The sequence below is a fragment of the Manacus candei genome, unplaced genomic scaffold (assembly GCF_025592945.1).
Source record: "Manacus candei isolate 608988 ecotype Guabito, Panama unplaced genomic scaffold, ASM2559294v1 h1tg000005l, whole genome shotgun sequence".
Taxonomy (NCBI): Eukaryota; Metazoa; Chordata; class Aves; order Passeriformes; family Pipridae; genus Manacus; species Manacus candei.
The window spans coordinates 26,968,952-26,991,654 of record NW_026138053.1 but is presented as its reverse complement, the minus strand read 5'-3'; the positions used below and the strand labels follow the sequence as shown (position 1 = coordinate 26,991,654).

Below are 22,703 nucleotides of genomic sequence, written 5' to 3'. Positions count from 1 at the left end.
TTCCCTCGTGATTATAAGATATACTTGTGGCTGTCTGCAACATGGTGTTGGTGAGAAAGAAAACTGGTTTAAGAAATTAAGAAATAAGATTCCTTGCATAAAGCACTGCAGTGAAACTCACCAAAAACTTGCAGGTTGTAATGTTTGTTGTCCACTCCGGCCCTGTTAGATGCTACACAAGTGTACACACCAGTATCAGAGATCTGGACTCGGGCAAGTCTAAGGAGAAAAGCATTTTAAGCAAGCTGTAAATGGAATACATGGAATCCACTATGGCATGGCTTAGACCAAATTTTCCTCTTGCTTCCAAGAATACTAGAAGATTTATGCTGATACAGTAAATGAGAATAGAAAACTGAGCTAGTTAAAATAGATGAAAACCAACCTGAGAACCTGCCCAGCTGACAGCAGCCTGATTTGAGAGGAGACAGACAGAGGAAGGCCATTCTTCAGCCAGTGTAGCTGTGGTGGGGGGGTCCCAGAAGCAGTACATTCAATATTTAGGGAGGTGTCCAAAAGGGCAGTGAGCTCCTCTGCTTCAGCTTTACTATTGGCTATTGCTGGAGGCACTACATTTTGTAAATGTTGAAAAGGAAGATATTAAAACCAACTCTTAAAATCATTGCTCATGTGTTACCTCATAGGAAATCCTGCACCTAAGGCCCCACAGGTAACCTAGTAAGATGATCCTCATTTTTAATAGAGTAAAACCTCTAACAATAATATTGAGCACTAATAAATTACCCAGTTACATATTTAAAATCAGATGCACTTTAGAAGGACAGTAGAATCCTCCCTTTGATTTGTCAGGCTGTGGCAAACAAGAGGGAGCTCAGAGCCTGAAGCTCACGGGAAGAGAATGACAGTGCAGGAAGGGCCAACCTCGAGGGGACAGGCTGAACCCAGGGACAGAAAGGACCTGGCACTTAAACCTATGTCCTTCAATAAGACTTAAATACAGGGAAGCCACACAGGAGGAAAGTTAATTTATTAACACCTAGATTTATCTGCTGCCTTCATTTTTTAAAAAGGAAGTTTCAAAATGCCTAGTTAAGTATTCCAGCTGATTATACAACAGAATTGCTTGGGGGGCTTTTTTGGTTTTATAGGTTAGTGTGAAAACCATGCTCTTGAGGGTTCACTACACAAAGAAGGCCCAGCCATGTGCAGCCCCAAGCTCTGGCTCACTCACCACCCAATCACACACGACAGCTGTGTCCATAAGACCATTTAAGTTGGTTATTGCTTGAATTTCAACCACTGCAAACTGAACAAAAAACTCTCTGCTGCTGTGCAGAGCCATTCTCTCCCAAAAGATGTGATGTGGTCACTAAGGATTGTTCCTTATTATATCAAAGATCACCTCATGCCTGTGTTCCCATTCGTTCTGAGGCTGTATAATGGGACAGATCCCTGCACAGCTGTGAAACCCTGCCTACACAGAACTCTCCCCTCTTCGCTTCAGTCATTGTACCTAATAAACACATTTTTCACAAATTAAAATATCCACTCGCTATGCTGCTGAAGAATCACACTCACTATCTTCTGGATGTCAAACTGTGGAAGAGAAGAATTTCCTTCAACACTCCATCATTTTTCTTTTAAACTCAGGACCTTTAACTATTAGTTCCCTATACACCACTCTGCTTTTAGCTGATGTACTTTGACTGGAATTAGTGAAGATATGCTTGGGGCTGATTTCCTATTATACTGCTTTTTTTGTTCCATTAGTTTATCTTTCTCCACAAGAAATAAAAAAATCACCCCAAGCAGAATTCCTCTATTATGAAACCCACTAAAGGAATTAATTCCTGTTTATCCCAGAACACATTTACCAGCGATTTCAATGCTTTTGTCACTGACAGAATATCCTGTGGAATACACTGTGATATCTACAGTACATGCAATTGGAAACACGTGTATTTAGTATTCCACTGCAGACAGACATTCCTTTCTGGGCTCTCCCTTGGGAGTGTGTACAAAGAGGAGATTATGCACAGATTTTGGTTTCACATCTGGGAGAACTCACCATAGACATTCAGGTTGAAGATCCTGTCCTCCTCTCCCGCAGGGTTTGTAGCTACACAAGTGTATTTCCCTGTGTCCGAACTGAGAGCTCTGGAAATGTTTAATGTGCTGCCATCTGGAGTCACTCTGCAAGGAGCATCACAAAGCACAGTGAGTTTGTTTAGTATTCCTCTGACCTGGCTAATAAACAGTCCATTTTGGACGGTTAAATAACTACCTCTATCCTCCTGGGAGTTTGGTGAGAGAACCATGGTGTTTTGCAAAATATTATTGTTAGAGATAGGTTAGGAATTTTTTCCTAGAGATGATCTGTTTAACTTTGTTTTAGGATTCAGTTCCAGCCAGGCATTTGAAGGACCCATAATGAAAAGCATCAAGTAAAATGTTTCCATGCCTCAGATCTTTCTCCTCCAAAGGAACTTAATGGAACTTATTGACCTTAATAAACTTTCAGGAAGCTGATGAACTTTAATGGAATTTATTAACTGAGAAAGAAATAAATATCATATATTTATCTCTGTTAAAAAAATAGAAAGAAAAAATCAAAGTAGTAAAAAATTATACAAGATTTATAGAAGTTAAAGAGGGAGATGATGTTCTTAACTTGGCTAAGCTCCAGCTCTGGCCCTCCTCACACTCCCTTCATAGGGCCCTCTTTTATTCCCCCTCTGAGCCTGGAAATTATAGAAGAGAAGGCAGAGTCTGCTTATTTTTGCTTGCCTTATTCTTTGTAAATCATCACTGGCAACTGTTTTTCCATCCTTAAGCCATTGCAGGTCGGGTGTGGGCACTCCCTGGGCACTGCAGACCAGCTGGATGCTCTCTCCCAGCAGGACACTGACCTCACTCGGCATCTCAGAGCCAACAATGCTGGGAGGAACTGGAAAAGCACAATGGAGGGAAGAGGATTCAGCAGCAGACACATAACCTGAACTAGAAACAGTCCCACTGTAGTAGCTCAGGAGTGCCAGCATTTAGTGCAGCACCTGGAACAGGTTGCCTGGGCCCTGGCACAGGTTGCCCAGAGAAGCTGTGCCCCATCCCTGGAAGGATTGGCAGGGCTTGGAGCAACCTGGGCTAGTGGAAGGTGTCCCTGCCCATGGCAGGGCGTGGGATGAGATGGGCTTTAAGGTGCCTTCCAACCCAAACCATTCTGGGATTCTATGACCAAGACCATCATAGTCCTGTTAACAGCCACACGATTATTCCATCCCAACCACAGCCATTTCTAGCCTGTTTTCTGGTAAATTTTGAGCATTTCAAACAATTTCAGTAACATTTACAGCTTCATATTCAATTCCTAACCTTGGGGAAAACCTGACACACAGAGGCACAACTAATGGGGATGAGTCATTAGGAACAGAGGAAAACCCAGCCCTGGGACCCCCACATAGGCCCACAGGTGACCCCAAACCCTACAGGAGCCCCCTCAGACCCAAAGGAGCCCACAAACCTCTTTATTCCCCTTTTTTAACTATTTGTTACTTTTCCTCCCCTTATTTTTAACCCATTTTATCTTTACAAAAAAGGAAACTGGGGTAAAAAACACAAGAAATGGATTTAAAAAACTGGAATTAAGGGGGAAAGAGGTCAAAAAGAGAAACTTGAGGGTAAATCGCTGTTTGGGGCCAACTTTGGGCCGTTTTGAGCCCATTCCAGCACTTGGGGGTTCTGAGGGGGTGAGGTGGGTGGAGCCAATGGGGCATGGCCTGACCCTAAAAGGTGGTGAGGAGGCGTGGCCTTAAAGGGTGGCGGCCATTTTGTGTGCAGCGCTGAGGGGGAGCCACCTGTCCACCATTTTGGGTGTGGAGGCAATTCCATTGTCATTGGAGCCAGGGGGAACAAAAAGGTATTCCTAAGGGAATTCTGCCAGTATGTCTTTGCTAACTCCTCCCATTTGCTCTGGCAAGAAAGGCAACAGGGTATCACAGGGTATCCTGAAGCCACCTGTGTGTGGTGCTCCAGAATCCTCCAAAGCTGCTCGGGTGCTCCACAGGAGGAAGGATGTGACCAGGAGCAAACACACAGCCTGCATGACTGCATTCAAGTTCCACAATCAGAGGTTAAGAATATTCTTTTCCATGCAAATTTCTAGCAGTATAACCCTCTAACCATTTCCACCCCAGTCACAGATCATAAAAATAATGGTCTGAATTCTCCACTTTCCTACATGTTCATGTTATCTCGGTGCTTCTGGCAGAGATACAGTGTCACACTCGCTGAATTTTTGACCAGTTCTGCTCACTGAACCCTCATCCCTCACCTTGGATGGAAAGCACATAGGTTTTCTGAGCTTCTCCCTCTACATTGGAGGCAATACACGTGTAGGTCCCGCTGTCCAGGAGCTGGGAGTGAGCGATCTGAAGTTTGCTTCCACCAGACAAAATGTGAACGTCAAGGGAATCCGAGTTTTCTGAAAATATGTAAACAAGTCATCATTGCAAACCAGGCCACGGGGAGCAAACATCTCTTTTGGGAGAAATTCTTTCCTCAAAATTTCCAAACAAAGATTGCAATCAGTTACCAGGAGAGTCTGTGTAGAGACAGATGAAGAAGAAACAACCAACAGACAGCAAATAGCACAGTGGTGCCTCAAAGAGGGGAAAACAAGGAGTGAAAAGCATGAAGAGAATGTTTTACCTATTGGTTTTCCATTCTTAAGCCACACTAATGTTGGTGGAGGAATCCCAGTGGCATCACACACAAAGGTGACAGGATTACTGACGGATTCACTGACCAACTCTTGTTCAGGGCCTTCAATACTTGGAGGCACTAGGAATTGAACAGAAGCAAGAAAAATTGTTTGGTTAACATATTTTGTAAACTGTTTTTGCATTGTCTAATCTACAAAGTCTGTGGTTTGATACTATTGTAGATAATGCAGAGAGTGCTCACCATAAACATTAAGATGGAAATTTTTATCATCTCGCCCCGCAATATTTATGGCTCTGCATGTGTATTGGCCTGTGTCAGAAACCTAAAATTAAAATATATTCAAAAAGAAATCATTATGGAGTCTGATTTTAATCCTACAGTTTAGAGACACGAACACCCTCCTGTGCTTCTGCCAACTCGAGGTCCTTTTCACAGCAAGAAAGGCCTCCAGCAAACACATCTCCTACCAACAGCAAGTAAAATATACCAACACAGATGAAAATAATTGCCTAACAGCAGCAGAGCAGTGGCAGGTGCAGCCTCCCCACGGCCTGGCCTACCTCTGCACCCTTGACGCGCAACGTTTGCCCATCTGCCAAGATCTCCACGCGGGCAGACTCGGAAATGCTGAGCCTGTTCTTGTACCAGGTGATGACCGGGGGTGGGATGGCATTGGACTCACAGTCCAGCGTCACCGGGGTGCCCACCCGCACGTTCAGCACTGTCAGGGAGGCTCCACTGTGGTCCTTGATGCTTGGGGGCACTGCAGGAGAAGCTCAGAGTTACTTCTGCCTTTGTTTTGTTGAAACAACCCAGTAAAACAGATAAACCCCCTGTGTTTTCCAAGCAATAGGTATTATTCCAGAAAACAGCAAAAAACAAACCAAGGACAGTTAGGAAACTCTTCTTCTGGCTTTCCCCAGCTTGGTTCCTGGCAATGCAAGTATATTCCCCATCATCTGGTAGCCTGGCTCGGGGAATCTGCAGCGTCCGAGCACCTGAAGCAAAGAGGGAAGGCTGCAGATTTATCCTGTGGGGATTGTGTTAATCCCAAATGCTATTTTAAAACTGCAGGTCCAACAGGCTTTATAACTAGTGGCCATGGGCCTTATCAAGACAAACCACACAGAAGTTGAGCCCAAAGGCTGTAGAAATAGCTGAGATTCCTCACCAGGCACAATGAAAGTGTTGGAATTTGAACTGAGAGGTTTTCCATTCTTGAGCCAGCTGAGATCAGGAGGTGGAAAGCCCGTGACCTCACAGGTCAAAGAGATGAAATTATTCACCACCACAGTCAAATTCTCAGGGTTAGAACCAACAACACTTGGAGGAACTGTGGAGAGAAACACACATTAATAGGTTTACACTGCATCAGCAAAGGATATTCCACCAGATCCTGGTTTCCTAAAATAAAGCTGCATTGATGGGTTTCACCAGAGGGAAAGTCACAAAAATCTCTCACATCCCATGAATGGACCTGCTGGTTTTTGGATGCAGCTGGAAATATGACTGAAATCAATCTAATGGTCATTCCAGCTCCTGTAATTCATAAAAATGTCAATTATTTCATTTGTAGTCCTTCTGTGCTTGAGATTTGGGAAGGCTAATGAGCCTCCACGAGGTCCTGACTCATGTCCTCTCAATTTTCCAACACTGCCCCATCAGACACTTGCTGTATGAGGCGGCACAGATCAGATTCCCCGTGGCAGGATGTGTAGGATGACTATCACTCCTTCCTGAATTCTTATTGCTCCTGTTCTTCCTGAAGTAGTCCATTTTCTCACGACAGAGAACCCAAAATGATTCCTCCTGCCTCAGTTGAGGGTTGTTCTGTAACCACACAAACCTGTTGTTTAACAGTGAGCTAAGCACTTTTAGAATCCTGGCCTGCACCACTGCTCCAAGGGGTGCACTTTTTAAGCTCACAAGTCCCAGCACTTTTAAATCAAGAATATTTTGACATGTGACCTTTCTACAAGAATGACTTAAAACAAAATGACTGTAAATCTCTTCCTTTTAATAACCCCCAAGTTTTAGTTGCCATGTTTTTGCAGTGGGGATATATAAAACACTTAAGAGGAAAGCAAAAGCATGTTTTTGGCTCTATAGGGTGGAAAAATCATTCCAAAGAACACATGGATTCCTCTTCTTCAAAGACAGAAACATTGAAGTATTTTGGCCCATCTCCACCTGAAATTCTCCAGCTGTTTGCTGTCACTTGAGTGACACAAACCAGTCATTAAGGCAAGTTTATGGCTCCTCTGGGCACTGGAGAAACAAGGAGTCCATGTAAATGGGGAATTCAGTCCATATTTTTCAGCTTGGAATAACTGAAGGATATTTCCCTGATAAAGAGCATAAAATGGTTCACTAGACTAAGTGGAGAATTCTGATCTGATGACATTTCATAGTTATTTATATTTATTTACTTTTACAGTTCCTTTGCCACAGATGTGATTACTGGCAGTGGGTAATTCAATATACAGGGCCAAATCTCAGCTGTCTTGAATGTAACTTACTTAAAAAGTGGGTGATTTCAATTTCTTCAGTGAAAAGCCCCCACAAATAATCTGCATATGCAAATTTATTGGTATGTGCCCACAGATGCAGTAATGGGCTCAGTTATAGCACTCAGGAGGCAAATCATCTCCTTATTCTATATTAAGGTTAGAGGTTGAGATTTTAAAACTGGGTGCTTATTTTCAATGTTTTAAAAGGTTTTCTGTTAATTTTATCACTCACCTTGGAGATCAGAAGTGATTTTTCCAACCTCTTAAAGAACACCATCTTTAGTATTTTATTGAAATTTATGAAAGCAGTTCCATTAGAAACACACAAAAATGCTGGAAATAAGCCTTTTTTCTGACACTGACAAGACACAGATCATGGTGCTTAGTGATTTCCCTCAGTGCTTCACCCTGTGTGGTCCCTTCCTGAACAACTGCACTCTAATTTTTCAAATTAAACTGTATTAAGAATAATAGACCTAAATTGGTAATACTGTTGAGCTAGAATTGAAGCTTCGGGCAAATATTTCTTTTACGAGAAGAGCATTAGACTACTGTCACTCTAAACAAATATTTTAAAGACAAGAAGTTTAAATTAAAACACATATGTCAAGAAAAGGGAAATATTTTGATTTCAATACAAAACTCACACATCAGAAAATTTGGACAGACGCCATTAAAAGAAAATAACTTCTCAAAGAATGACTCCAGGGCAAATTCTTCCCATGACAACACCATTTTTGGCTAATTGTATCGCTGAATAGAAAAAAGGGCTATAAATCTGTGCCATTCAGGATGCAAATTTGCTGTATGCAAATGAGGAAAAGGGGAATTACTGTGCATGGAATAACCTGAATCCTCCCATTCCTGGGATGCTGGTCCTGCACTGCAGTGAGAGAGAGAACACAGCCCTAGTTTTCTGTCCAGACTGGACCAAGAGGCTTAGCCAGTGGCAGGGAGTGACAAAGGACACCAACCCCATGGAGAAGGCTGGGATACAAGTCTGCAAATCACACTGTGAGAGCAAATAGGGATGGAGCTGCCAGTATTCCCTGGGAGGTTTAACCATGGAATGGTGCACAGGAATTGGTGGGAATAATGCTCCTCTGTTCTGCAGTTCGGGATGGAAATCCCAATGTGGGGGGATGGAGAATGGGCAGAAATAAAAGGGGAAGGTTGGGTTTACTCTGAAATGTTAATTAGAGATGTCCTGGTTTTCTGAAGCTACCAGGAGAGGGAAGGGAAGGTGGTGGAGGTATTATTCTTTTTATGAAAAATGTCCTAATTTCTTGATTGCATTTGTTTTAGACTTCTGGTGCTTAAGGCCAAAACTTATTTTAACTCCACAACAAAACCAAAAACAGAGAACAGAAAGGAACTCAAAGGGCACATTTCTAAAAAGCAACCTTTTACGACGCTGTGTATCTTCATTTAATGCTTTCTAACCATTAATTTCCTTGGAAAATTAATTTTATGAACACATCAAAACAGACTATAATTCAACTTGTAATTTGTGATGTCAGAGCTCAGCAACCCCCACAGGGTGAGCAGACACAGCCACTACACCAGGCTCCCTCAAAAACAATTCCCACCTTTCTGGAATGCCTCTAAGGAGCCAAAGCCATGTGGTATCAAGAGCCACGTGTTGCCAAGGTACTTTAAACTGATCCTTGATTTCTGGTGTGTCAGAATGCCCATCACACCCAGTAAGATGATTTCCTGACATGAAGCCAAGGGTGTGCCTGAGCACTCCAAAACTCACACACCAAGCTGAACTAGTATTTGATGGAAGACAGCAAATTATGGATTATTGTACTTACCATGAACGTTAAGATTAAAATACTTCTTGGCACTTCCAGCTATGTTTTCTGCAATGCAGATGTACCTGCCAGTATCTGCTATTTGGGAATTCAAAATCTAAGGAAAAAAAGAGAACATATGGCTGTGGAACCAACATATAGACAACACTATCAAAGAATCAAACTGGTTTGATAGTTTTACCCAATTTATCGGTAGAAAGGGAAAGTTGTTCAGAATACACTATTTTCTCCACAAAAGTCAATATTATTTTAAACCGAGTGATTTCAATGAATGTTTCACAGCTTGACCCCACAAAACAGTTGAGTCTAAGGGAACCCCACGGGAATGAGAGAGAGGAAGAAGGGACAAAATTCCTTATGTTTGCAGTACCGTGCAGGAGAAAGCAAGGATTGCACACTCAGCAAAACCAAACAGATCTGTGTTTATGGGCAGTTTGGCTTGTGTTTGTGAAGCCAAAAATCAGTTTTGCACTACAAGCTACCTGTAACCTCCTTCCACTAGACAAAAAGGTGTGTTTGTCATCTTCTGGCAGGAGCTGGCCATCCTTCTGCCAGGTGATGCTTGGAGAGGGGCTCCCACTGGGAACACAGTCCATCACTGCCACCCTGCTCACGAGCACAGTCACCTCCTCAGGCAGGTCACCCTCGGCTCCACTGATGGACGGGGGAGCTGCAGACAGAGGGAACACAGTCACTCAGCACCTCTCAGGGGTGCTTCTTAGATCAGACTGGGTTTTCAGAAGGAAGAAGAGAAATCTCCAGTGAATCCAGTGAAAGATAAAAACACCCCAGGAGTAGTTCAGCTGGAACAATTCAGTATAACTCAAAGGACTGCAGCACAACTACATTTATTCACAGCAGCCAGGAAGAAGAAAAGGTGGAAACTCATTTTCCAGTTAGCCCATCATGTTCTTTGCTATCAAAATAAAAGTTGATTTCCGAGGCATGACCCCTTCATAGCAATAAATCCATATTTTCAGTGGCATACACAGCAAAGGAGGTAAAGAAATGTGTTTCCCAAGGCCAAAACCTTGAGTGCATCAACGGACAGAGCAGATGGTCAACACGGTTGTGCAGGCATTCTTTGATCTAAACCCTCAATTTCCTTCAGCCTTTGGGAGTTCTGCAGGCATTTTAGAAAATGATGACCAAAATAAAGAGAGAGAAAAGCCTTGGTCAGACTTTTCAACGGGAAGTTGGAGAAGGAACAAGAGATACCAAGATAAAACCTGGATTTCTACCTACACTTTTCTTTCTGGTGAAGGGTGAGAGGGGTAACAATGGAGTTCCTATAAGAATAACAACCTAGAAACACTCTGAGCTAACAACATTTTCACACAATTCTGTGTAGTTCTACCACTCCAGCACCCTAAACTCATCGATTTAATAGTTTACAAATACACAGACTTTAAAAACATGAAGGAAACCTGGGCTACAACGCTCCCTTAGTGAGCAGAGAACTCTTTTTTGCCACTAGGAGGAGAAGGGGAAGCAGGGGAGCTCACAGAGCACGTGGACATGGTAGTGGATGGAGTCCTGCCCGGCCTCGTTCTCCGCCACACACGTGTAAGTCCCGGCGTCGCCGGGCTGGGCCCGCGGGATCTGCAGCACTCGGCCTCCTGCAAGCAACACACACCAGGGAACCCCATCATTCCCGCCCCATGGGCCCACCAGAGACCTGAGCAAGCACATTTGTGAATGGTCAAGCATTTGGTCTGAATTATAAGTAACTAAAGGCTTTTATTTTGCAGCTACTTTTTTCTACTGGCGGATCCTTGGAATTGAGCCATGTTCATAGTGGAATGTTAGAAAAGAGCAATTAATTCCACAGAAAGGAGTAACATTCTGCAGCAATTTGCAGCCAGGCATTATTCTTCCATCAAGAAGAGAAATATTTGTCAGTTAGATGGCACAGAATAGGCAAAAGGAAATATAAGCACAGAATATTCTGTTCCAAAAGATTCACTTGTAAGCTTAAAGGTACTTTTCACTCTATTCCTCATTAAAGCACTGCCACATAAATCACTTCAGAAGGAGAGGACATCTTAGGAACACGTTCAGGGAGTGGCTGTCATTGCTCTCCCAACAGATGAGCAAGGGGGACAAGAAGGCATTACCCTTTTACCACTGCCCTTCTTTACACCCCCCATCCCAAAGCAGCTCTGCACAGCAAGACTCCAGACTACAGGCAGCCCTTCCCCTTGCCCACATGACATTAAGTAGGAGCTCATGGTCATTTTTCTGCTGGAAACATGATTTCCATGCTTCACTGCTTGGTTAAAAGGCTTTTCTACTCCAATTACAATTTTGTCAAAGCAAATTTAATAAGGAAATAAATCAGGAACACATCAGAGAGAAGGTATTGCTGTATTTTATTTCTCAGCACATGGAAGTGCTTCAGGCCAGACTGGGCAGGATTTGGAGCAACCTAGTCCAGTGGAAGGTGTCCCTGCCCATGGCAGGGGGTGGAATGAGATGAGCTTTCAGGTCCCTTCCAACCCAAGCCAGTCTGGGATTCTGTGATTCTCTATAAAAGTTAAATGGTGACCTTCACACCATTTTAGTGACTACTTTTTTAAATAAAAGGAAACAGCTTAAGGCCAAGGACTGGAGAGAAACATTTCCAGCCAACAAAGTCTGAAAAGAACATTAAAGGAATGTTCTGAAAGGGAAAAGTGCGTTATTACTATACAAATACCAGCACTAAGGCCATTTCTTCATCATAGTATCCCAGAATGGTTTGGGACAGAAGGGATCTTAAAGCCCATCCAGTGCTACCCCCTGCCATGGGTAGGGACACCTTCCACCAGCCCAGGTTGCTCCAAGCCCCGTCCAACCTGGCCTTGGACACTTCCAGGGATCCAGGGGCAGCCACAGCTTCTCTGGGCAACCTGTGCCAGGGCCTCCCCACCCTCACAGGGAAGGATTCCTTCCCAGTATCCCATCTAACCCTGCCCTCTGGCAGTGGGAAGCCATTCCCCCTTGTCCTGTCCCTCCATCCCTTGCAAACAGTCTCTCTCCATCTTTCCTGTAGCCCCATAGGCCCTGGAAGGCCACAGTCAGGTCACCCTGAAGCTTCTCTCTTCCACTGGACAATCCCAATTCCCCCAGGCTCTCCTCCCAGCAGAGCTGCCCCATCCCTGCTCACCTTGGTGGCCTCAGGTCAGAGAGGGCCCTTTGAACACCCACCTGGCAGGATGAGCACTTTGTCACTGGAGCTCAGGGCAGAGCCATCCTTGTACCAGGTGAGCACGGGAGGGGGGACAGCGTTGGTCTCACAGTACAGGGAGAGGGGGTTGTTCACAATCACATCTTTGCTTTCTCCAACTCTTCCCCCATCCACCATGTTCCCAGCTTCCCATTCCCTGTAAGGTTTTTGGAAACTAGGAGGGACTACAACAAAGGAGAAGAAAAATGGTCACATTTTGCAGCAGAAATGGTGAGTTTTAAAGTCAAGAAATGAAAAGGTATTGAAACATTAAATAAAAGCAATAAAAAAATAACTCTATTAAATCAACTCTTCCCCCCCAATTTAAGTTACCCAGGAAAATTCTAGTTCTTCTCATCAGAATGAACAACTGAGCAATCTACTGAGCATTTTCTGAAGACTAATAAATAACAGTGTAAGAAGACCTGCTACCAAACCCAGAGGACATCAGTCAACAACACCACTGAAACAATAAGGTATCTGGTTTCACTCAAGTTCTCATTTTGTCTATATTTTCAGAAATTACTCATGATTGTTTTCTTGTATTCACACAGAGTGTGTAGGCCAATGGAATGCTGATGTCTGGGGCCTCTAAATACTACTCAGTAGAGACAAATAAAACATAATGTCTTAGTTTGAGTTAAACAAAAACCTTTTCTTGTTATTAGAGGAAGACCAGAGTTGTTATGTCATTCCACTGACTTCTGAAAAGCTCCATTTTTCACAACATATAAAAGAATAATCAAATACTGTATAAAGATCAGCAAAATATACATGAAATAAAAATCACAGAAAAGACGAAAGTATTGGATTAGACCAAACGGGGGTAAAGGATATAAAACTATAAATTCCAGCATCTCAGGAGATTAGAAAAGGAGGTTAGCAGAAGAATTTGATTCTCTTTTCACCTTGTATATTGACATCAAACTCCAGCTCATCCTCCCCAGCAATGTTGGACGCCAGACACGTGTAACGCCCGGTGTCGGACACTTGGGCCTCCTTGATGTGCAGAGTTTGGCCACTGGCCTGGATCAGGACATGGTCATCTGCCTTAAGTGGCTGTAATGGAATTTTATATGAAAATTAATACCTAGTAAAACACACACTAGAAATAGCCACATTTGTGGAAGTAATATGAGAAAACTTGATCGAGCTCCAAGGCCCTGGAGGCAATTTTCTTTTCATGGTTGTCAGAAACTGCATCTTCACCCTGACTAGGGTGGCTGGTCTGCTCAAGGATGGGGGTTTACATCACTCCTAACCCCAGTCAAGATGCTGCTGAGCAGAGTGATGCCATCCCCACCAGGGTTCTCCTGACACTGGATTAAATCAGGCTGATCCAACCCCTGAACTCACTGGCCAGGTCAATGAGCTGATGGGAGATCTACATGTGGAAAACCAGCAGTGTTCTGTGAGGTGAACAACTGGATGTGACTCACCCTACTGGACCTGCTGCCCAGCAGGGACGTGGTGTGAACATGAAAGGACAGAGCAGCAGCACAGAGACACAGCACTGCATGTTACTGTCCCTGAAGACACATCACAGGGGACAGCAGGGACTGCACTGACACAGCCTGTCTGTCTCAGGGCTGAAAACGGGACACCTCAGGGGTGCATCTGCATCAGCAACCTGGGCTAGTGGAGGGCGTCCCTGCCCAGGGCAGGGGTTGGAACTTCATGAGCTTCAAGGTCCCTTCCAACCCAAACCATTCTGGGATCCCACATTTCCATGGTTATGGAGCTGGCACTGAACTCCCAACCTGCAGGGGACAGTTCAGTCAGTCCCTGGTGGGAGTGAAAGCCTTTCAGCCAGGGCAGCCTAAGGAGAAGCAGCTGCTGTGCCTGTGGCAGCCAGCTGTGGAGAGCCACTGCTTTTAGGGACCTCTCAACCCCTCCAACATAATTTTTCCTTGGCAATCCAATCAGTACTCCCAGGAGATCCCAGAATTACAGTGCATGCTTCAATGAACCCGAGGCTGTCCCCACAGTCTCCCTGTGACTCCAGGCTGTTCCCACGTGCTCGGTGAATCCAGGAATTGCTGATTCCACGATGATTGCCCTACCAAGAAGAGCTAAAGCAAGAGATTATTCTCTCCTCTCTCACAGGAGTTGCACCATTTCTTTCTCTTTATTTATGAGGTGTTTGAGTGGGGCCCTGTGCCCTGCCCTCCCCAGCTGTGCCGCTCCGTTGGGACACCGCTGTGTGCGGCAGGAATCGTGCCTCGCCCTCACCGAGGGGCCACGTGCTCCTGTGGCTTTGTGAGCTCTGCCAGGACCAACTGGGAGGTTCTCTGCAACTTCTGCAAGGGCAGCACTTGAGGGAACCATCTGTAACACGGTCTTTGGGGTTTTACACAACAGCCAAGGGACTTGTGGTAACACGTGGGATGCTCCTGCCAGGCAGGGCCCTCCCTCTTTATAGCACAGCCTGGAAACTCCAGCACTGGTGGCTCGGGGCACTGCCAGGCACCCAAAAAAAAGCAAGGATGTGCATTGGCAGAGGTCTGGCCCACGGCAAACACCCCAAGATGTGTGAGGGGTGATGCTACCAGCAGGAGGGGGGGAAGTGCCAGTGAGCTGTTGGTTAAGAGAGACAAGGAATACAAACTGTGTCTGTACAAAATCCCCCTGGGAAGGAAGGAAGTTTGTGACTGGCCTGTCCATCCTTGTACCAGCTGATGGCAGCAGCAGGAACGGCCTGAGCTTCACACTCCAGGGTCAGGCTGTGGTTCACTTTGATCTTCACTTCCTTGGGGGAGAGCCCTGTCCCTGAGACATCCCCTCTGGTAATGGTGGGGGGAACTGCACAAAAACAAAGGGAGAGACTGTCCTGACTTACTGTCTGCTGCAGCATTTCAGAATTAACCACACAAAGGCAAAGCCTGGATGATAACCTCAGGGAAAGCAAGTTCCCTTATATAAACTGCCTCTTGCCCACAGCCAAATTCTTACTTTTATATATAAAGATATATATATGCATGCATTTTCAACCATTTTTAGTACATTTATTATATGTAAGAATATATAAAACCGTGTTCAACACTTTTAAACATGCAAACCTGACTACGGCTTACCTAACTACAGCACTTCATTATGTGCCTGGCTTGAATGCCATAAAGCTCAGGCTATTGTAACCATTAAAAAGCATTTTAATGGAAACTAATATTCCCAGAAACATATGTTTGAACTGAAGTCCACACTCAAAGTAGCTGGTCAAAACTCAACATTTCCACTCCACTGAAAGCCCAGTGTTGCAAAATGTTGTTTCCTTCTGAATCAGAAGGAAACCAGAACATTTCAAAATTGTTCAGCTGCCCCCCAGCCTGGTCTCATAATATCTTTTAAATTATTTTGGATGCTTTCAAAGCATTTTCCACTCTTTTTTTTTTCCAACTGGAAATTTTAAGCTCTCCCTAATGCTTACAGAACCCTAATAACTGACAGTTGCAATGGCACTTGGGGCTGGGGGGTTTCACATTGTTACACAGCTATGCTTCAGTAATGAACTCTTTTGTCATCTTCTTATTATTCCAAATCCAATGGGGCCTTATTAGGGAATTAGTGTAATTAAAATAACAGTATGGTTACTGTAAGGGAGCAAACCAACTCCAATTCAGACTAGGAAATTTAAAAAAAAGGTAAAAATCATGGTTGACATCTCCCGTTGTGCTGCACTGGTCTGATCTGAAAATCAGTACCAAAAAAAGCATTCCAGAAGGAACTGCAGTTGGGTGTTCCTTCCATCTCCTCCCCCTGGGTGGTACAAAGGCTTTTAGCCCAACAGCAGCATTGCAAAGGATGCAACAGCAAACTTTCCTAGTGTCTCTCCTCCAGCAATGCCATGGACCAATGCAGATGTTTGCTTAGCAAAGCCACTAATAGAAACCTTTGTATTCACCAGGACAGGAACAGTGCAGTGGGGGAAATGGAAGAATTAAAACAAACAAACAAACAAACAAACAAAAACAAACAAACAAACAAACAAAAATAAATTAAAAAAAAAAAGGAAGTATTTCCATACTGTAGACTTTCACTTCATAGTCCTTTGAGGTCTCTCCAGCCTCGTTGCTGGCTGTACAGGTGTAAGTGCCAGCACTGTCCTCCTGGGCACTCAGGATCTGCAGGGTTCTCCCACCTGCCAAGAGACACCAAGCTTTAATAGCACCTCCTCCTGCTTCCCAATTATTGAAATACTTTCTGCAGCATATTCTCACCCCTTTTGTCCAAACTGTGCCCATAGATGAGCAGGAAACCCTGTCTGCTTACATCATGTGTACCAAAGGAGTACATAATTCAGGGAAGTGCTGTGGATCACAGCTCCTGTTGTTTATAGATTCCTGGAAAATCTGTTAACACAGTTCTGTACACAAAATTCCTTGAAGATATTTAGACAGGGTTCATTCTTCCTCTGAGCACTTGTAGTTAACAAGGCTGAAGTACCTGCTCATCTACATTACTCCAGAGTTACCAGTGACACTTGTTCCAGTTCTGCACCTCCATGGATGTGCCAGGCAAGAGTTACTCCACAAATTTAAAATGGCTAACTATTAATCAACTAGAAAAATGCCACCTCATTCTATTTACTAATGCTGTCATTTATATCTTTGTCCCTCTAATTTCCACACTTAATTGCAAGTTATTTATATTCATTAATAACTCATATGAATTTTGCCATCACTTGGCTTTATTGAACAAAAGAATAAATACCTGAGAACAAATAAAATACAAATAAATAATCAGATAATTGTGAAGCACCCAAAAATATTGGAATGGGAAGTGCTACAAAAGTACAAACATAGATTCACAAAATTATTTGAGTGGGAGGGGACCTTAAAAATCACCCAGTTCCACCCCCTTCCATGGGCAGGGACACCTTCCACCAGCCCAGGTTGCTCCAAGCCCCGTCCAACCTGGCCTTGGACACTTCCAGGGATCCAGGGGCAGCCACAGCATCCCTGGGCAACCTGTGCCAGTGCATTGCACTTAAAAGAAATATATCCTTTGATTTTTCACAGAAGTCTAACAACAACCAAAATGGTAAAAGAATAACCTGCAATGCTATTTCTCAATAACAACAAGAAGTTTACCTGGCAGAATGCGGATATTTCTGTTGGATTCTAAGGGATTCCCATCCTTCAGCCAGGTGATGGTAGCTGGAGGGTAGGAATAAGCCTCACAGAGCAGGGAGATGGGGCTGTTGAGCATGATGGTGACACCTTCTGCATTCCCTTGGCTGTCTGCACCCACGATGCTTGGAGCCACTAGGAACCACAAATCATTAACCATAGGAAGGGCCTCTCTGAGCAGCCAATTTTCTGGTCCCTGGTCAGTCTAGGAATCTGGCTGCAGCCTCAGCTAGCTGGGAGGCATTCCTACAAGGAGCACTGAAACCCAAGGGCAGACAACACTCAGCTGCTTTAGTGTTTTGTCCTGAACTCAGCAGTGATCCCAAGTCAGTCAATCCATCCCCCCCATTCCTTTGTCAAGCACAGGTCACCAGGAATTCAGCCATCACTCCTTGTGCAGCAGCTGGCAGAGCTGCTGCTTGATGATCCTGTTAGGAGGGGTGAGCCTGGGAATCCAGGCTATGGAAAACAAACTGGCCATTGTTTGCTCTTGGTTGTGTAATAGCCCTCATGGAAAAAACAAAGAGAACTGCAGATGGTCACAGGTTTTTTGCAGAGATCACAATCTGAAGGGCTCTTCAGATGTTCCTTCCTTGACTCACAATAGGCCAATGTGCTGTCCTGCCCATTCCACAGGGATGATATCCCGTTACGGTTCCCTATTTTCCAGCTCTGTACTGTCTGAGGGGCAGCACTGGTGTTTCTGTTGAACCACCATCAGTTCCTAAGCTATACAGTTGTCGCTGTAGACAGGTGACTTGCACACTGCTGTCACTAAAGCACTACACAACTCCAGTGGGATTATCTTTCCTCCTGAGATGGCTGTTCCCAGCAGGAGCCAGCCCAGGTCCTTACCCAGCACGTTCAGGCTGTAGGTTTTGCTCCTGTCCCCGGCAGCGTTGGATGCCACACACGTGTATCGCCCGCTGTCGCTGACCTGGGCGTTGGAGATCTGCAGCAAACGCCCCCCAGACAGAGCCCTGTGCTCTCCATCCTCAGGCACAGGCTGCCCATCCTTCAGCCAGCTGATCTGTGGCACTGGGCTCCCTTAGGGCAGGAAAGAAAGTGGCAGATATAACCTCCAGGGCATGCCAAGATTTCTGAGAAACACAAAAATATAGTTTCAGGTGTCCTTTTAAAACACACCCTGTGGGGAGATGTTCTGGAACATGCATTACTGAAGACTTTGAACCTCCTCTGAAGTTCCACAGGCTTTTGGAGTAGAAATACCACAGTAACTACCCTCTTGGTTTCATTTTATGCTACCTTTACAAGAAGTGCTTAGTCCTGCTCTAAGCACCAGGGTTAAATCTGAGATTTAAAAATTCCACTCAACTGAAAATTCCATTAAGAAGATGATGTTCAGCACCAAAAGTGATGGACACCATGGGGTTGATGAGCAAAGATAAGTAATAGAGTGTTCTTTTACCTGTCACTTCACACGTCAGGGTAACTGTGTGCTTCTCTTTCACTCTCACATCCTCCAGTTTGTTTTCCCCCACGATCCCTGGAGGCACTGCAAACGGGCAGGAACACAACAGCAGCAAGGGTTACTCACAACATTTAAACACAACAGGCTGCCTGATGATCCTGGCAGGAGGGATCCAGGATGTGGAAAACAAACTCACCACTGTTTGTGTTTGGTTGTACAATCACTGTCATAAAAAACAAAGAGCAATACAACAGATTCCCAACAAGTGGATGCTGTGTAAAGGCACACCTGTGTTTTATGCAAATACAGCTAATTCCATGCAGGAATAAACAAACTGTGTAGGTCTAAAGGCATCTTGCTGTGGTACAAATTACCTTTCTCTAGGGAAATGGAAGATAAAACCCTTAAAATACCTATCCCACCCCAAAACAGCCAACTCTGGGCAAGGCAACTCTTACTGTATGGCTGACCTGGATGATGTTTCCAAGTAATCCTGATCAACATGTGCTTTTGGATGGGGGAGGACAGATTATTAAGGTGTGGTGGTTAAGAGCTGAGATCAGCTATTTCTTTTAAATAGAAGCATCAGTACATTGAGGCCAAAAGAAAGTGGCACTACAAATCAAAGCAGGCAGGGAGTACAACAGGCTGAAAAGGAGACTTATAAGAAAGCAAGCTCAGTCTCCATGGGATTTTGGGAAGTTTATTCACAAAAATGCCACACTAAGGAGACAGATTTATACTTTAATAACCCTATAAAACGCAAACTTTCATAGACAGAAGACCTAAAGAGAAAGGAATTAAAATATACATTCAGTAGCACATTTGTGATCTAGCACTATGTTGGAAGCCAAAGTTTTATAAAAATAAGAATCGTGGGAATATGCAGAATTCACTGTCAACAGAGAAAAATAATGTTACACCAGATTACTGATACTTATGAAGGGTTCAAACTGGAGTGAAGGAAACAGATGGGGGCAAAACATAACTTAAAATCCTGAAGTTAAGGACTTAAGTGGGGCCAAATGTTACTATTCATAAACAAACACAGCAACTCATGCTTTGGCCCCAAAATAATACAGTAATATGTCAACACATATGAATTTCAAAAACATAGCAAAGCCACACCAAACCTTTTTCAAATATTGTGCTTATTACACCAAGCTCTCCCTGCAAACTGCTGCACCTCCTTCAACAATCCAGAGAACCCCTGGCATGTCCCTGTACAGTTCCCAGTGACAGTGAGGTGGTGAGGATTCTGTGCCACCATCAGCCCACATTTCAGTAACTTTCCTCTAGAAAGACAAAGGAATTTTTGGGGGGAGGGAAGAGAAGACTGAACAATGGAATTTTCCACTTGAAGTCAGCTTCACTGAGCATTTTTCTTCAAGGCAAACAAAGCCTATGCAATAGAGGTTCCCAGAACCCTCAAGAACACCCTGCTACTAAAATCCTCCAAAGAAAACAGTCAGACAATGAATGCTCTCCAGTGTTTATCCATCTCTTCCATTCTACCACACTTACACTTCCATGAGCTCATCAAATAAACATGAACTGACATGAATGGGAGTTATCATGTACAGGCTGACTGTGCCCGAGTCAGCTGAAGGCAAGGGGGGCTGGTGGTGCTCAGCACCTCAGGGAGAAGAAAAATGATACACAGAAATGCTGTAAGACAACCTGCATCAGGCCTAAGAGTTGTTGATAAAAATGACAAATAGTTACTAAAACAAAAAGCTGTGTTTTCTGGGAAACATAGTGTTTTTTAAAACTAAGCAATGTGACCAAATTGCACAATAATGGTTCCAAATAGCCTCTAAAGAGCCTGCTGGACCACTCCTAGCCTAAATATGTCAGCAGGATCACCCCCTAACCCATTGGTCTCTATCCTTTGTCATACCAAGGGCTCTACTGACTGAAGGTTTGCACTGTATTAGTTGAGACTGTTGATCCTGGAGAAGAGAAAGATCCAGGGTGACCTTGGAGTGCCTTCCAGTGCCTAAAGGGGCACTCTCCTAAAGATTGCTGGAGAGGGACTCTGGACAAGGGGGAATGGTTTCCCACTGCCACAGGACAGGGTTAGATGAGATACTGGGAAGGAATTCCTGGCTGTCAGGGTGGGGAGGCTCTGGCACAGGTTGCCCTGGAAGTGTCCCAGGCCAGGTTGGATTCCCTTGGAGCACACTTAGGTTAGTGGAAGGCGTCCCTGCCCATGGCAGGGGGTGGAATGGGATGGGTTTTCATGTCCCTTCCAACCCAAGCCATTCTGGGATTCTGTGATGCTGTGTAGAAGAACCTTCTCTTTACAACCTAATTTTCTGTCCATGGCGTCAAATTCACTTATTTTTTCCCTTAAGGACGTATGTTTGGGTTTAACATTTTTACAATACCAGCAAAGACCCCCTCCTCAGTGCCCAGCCCCCTTTGTGCTGTGCCAGAGCTGGTGCAGTACTCACCCAGGACGGCGAGGTGGAAGTCCTTGGCGAGCCGCCCCGCGGCGTTGGTCACCAGGCACGTGTAGCGCCCCGCGTCTCCCGCGCCCGTGTGCGTCAGTCGCAGCGTCCGGCCCCCTGGTACCACAGCACAGGTCACACACCCTGCCCTGCCACGGCCTGCAGAGCAAACTGCCCGCTCCCCTCAGCCCAAACCGCCCCAACCACCCGCACACGGAGCTCCCGGATCACAGAGCCCCGGATGGCTGCACCGGCAAGGATCTGCGCCGGTACTCCTGGCCAGGGAGCTGGGACAGGACCCAGCGTTTCAGCAGGATTGTCATTCACCTCAGTGCTTGGCCATGCACTGAGAATCTACCTGAATATGCAGGAAAAATGATAAAGCCTCATCAGGAGGGGGGCGTGTCTACACATAAAAATAAATTTATTTTTATAAACACTTAATGTTATAAATGCCCTAAAGATATTTTCATATGTATAAATGAGGAACAAAATTCCACCACTCCCTTCTAGCACTTCCAATAATTGTGCCATCAATAATAATAACAAGTGACAACAGAACAGGTTTACATGTAGTGGTTTAAAGTAACAGATTCCTTTTAACACTGTGGCAGAGTAGTTGTCAGGTCACCTTTGCACAGATATGTTAGTTTAAAAGGAATAACATCTGCAAGTATGTTTGACCAAAGGACCAGGAATATCCCTGCTTTGCCATGGCACAGTAACCTCTCTTCCCTTCTTGTTTTGGCAGAGGAACAGCAAAACAAACCTCAGGGAGCATTTGAGTGTGAAAACAAAGGTGGTGGCCAGCCTGCAGCCTTTCCCAGTTTCTGGCCAGCAGCTCTGGCATTAGCATTCCCACACCATACACCACATCCTAACTGGGCATCCCCTGCCTGTGGGTGTCCCCAGGGGTCACTGCTGGCACAGAGCCCAGGAACTGATGCTCCTGCTCATGCGCTTGGAAGGAAGAAACTGCCCGGCTGGTTAATGATGTGCCTCTGCCCAAGGAATTCTGCCTGGAAGGCTCAGTTCTTCCAGCCTCATGTCTCCCTGATCCCTTCTCCCATCCACCCCCTGAACAAGGCCCCAGAAGCAGCAAAATGAAGCAGGTACCTGGCTGCAGGAGACTGAGGTTTGCCCTGGTATCACACACCAGAACACACCCAGGCCCCCAGTGCTGACGCAGCACAGGATTTTATATATTTAGTTCAATTAAAGCTTCTGTCCTTCCTAAAGCCAGTGTGCAGCTTAGGGCAGGGGCTGCAAGGAAAGCAGGTGGGCTACAGTGGAATGTTTTTCCTTTTTTTTTCCTAGAGGATACCCAGGAAGATCATCCAAATGAAACATCAGTATCAGCACAATGATCTCAGGGACAGGGTGGGACTGTTGGGGTCCCTGTGGAGGGCCAGGAGGAGTTGGGCTCCATGATCCCTGTGGGTCCCTTCCAGCTCAGGAGACTCTGTGATCTGAA

General features: G+C 44.9%; 1 protein-coding gene across 5 annotated transcripts in view; it reads right to left on the bottom strand.

Annotated features, from left to right (window-relative positions):
- HMCN1 (hemicentin 1) overlaps positions 1-22,703 on the bottom strand; it is a 160,943-nt gene that overhangs the window by 38,573 nt on the left and 99,667 nt on the right. For all 5 annotated transcript variants that reach the window (XM_051793418.1, XM_051793434.1, XM_051793425.1 and 2 more), the window contains 21 exons: positions 21,233-21,346; positions 18,774-18,860; positions 18,200-18,391; positions 17,306-17,479; positions 16,240-16,353; positions 14,875-15,020; positions 13,127-13,277; positions 12,200-12,403; positions 10,516-10,629; positions 9,493-9,680; positions 9,011-9,107; positions 5,855-6,016; positions 5,568-5,681; positions 5,244-5,446; positions 4,924-5,005; positions 4,669-4,800; positions 4,292-4,441; positions 2,749-2,908; positions 2,030-2,154; positions 386-569; positions 122-219 (listed from right to left, as the gene is read on the bottom strand). In XM_051793418.1, the coding sequence (XP_051649378.1) occupies positions 122-219; positions 386-569; positions 2,030-2,154; positions 2,749-2,908; positions 4,292-4,441; positions 4,669-4,800; positions 4,924-5,005; positions 5,244-5,446; positions 5,568-5,681; positions 5,855-6,016; positions 9,011-9,107; positions 9,493-9,680; positions 10,516-10,629; positions 12,200-12,403; positions 13,127-13,277; positions 14,875-15,020; positions 16,240-16,353; positions 17,306-17,479; positions 18,200-18,391; positions 18,774-18,860; positions 21,233-21,346 (2,991 nt within the window). The remainder of the gene's footprint in view (positions 1-121; positions 220-385; positions 570-2,029; positions 2,155-2,748; positions 2,909-4,291; positions 4,442-4,668; positions 4,801-4,923; positions 5,006-5,243; positions 5,447-5,567; positions 5,682-5,854; positions 6,017-9,010; positions 9,108-9,492; positions 9,681-10,515; positions 10,630-12,199; positions 12,404-13,126; positions 13,278-14,874; positions 15,021-16,239; positions 16,354-17,305; positions 17,480-18,199; positions 18,392-18,773; positions 18,861-21,232; positions 21,347-22,703) is intronic.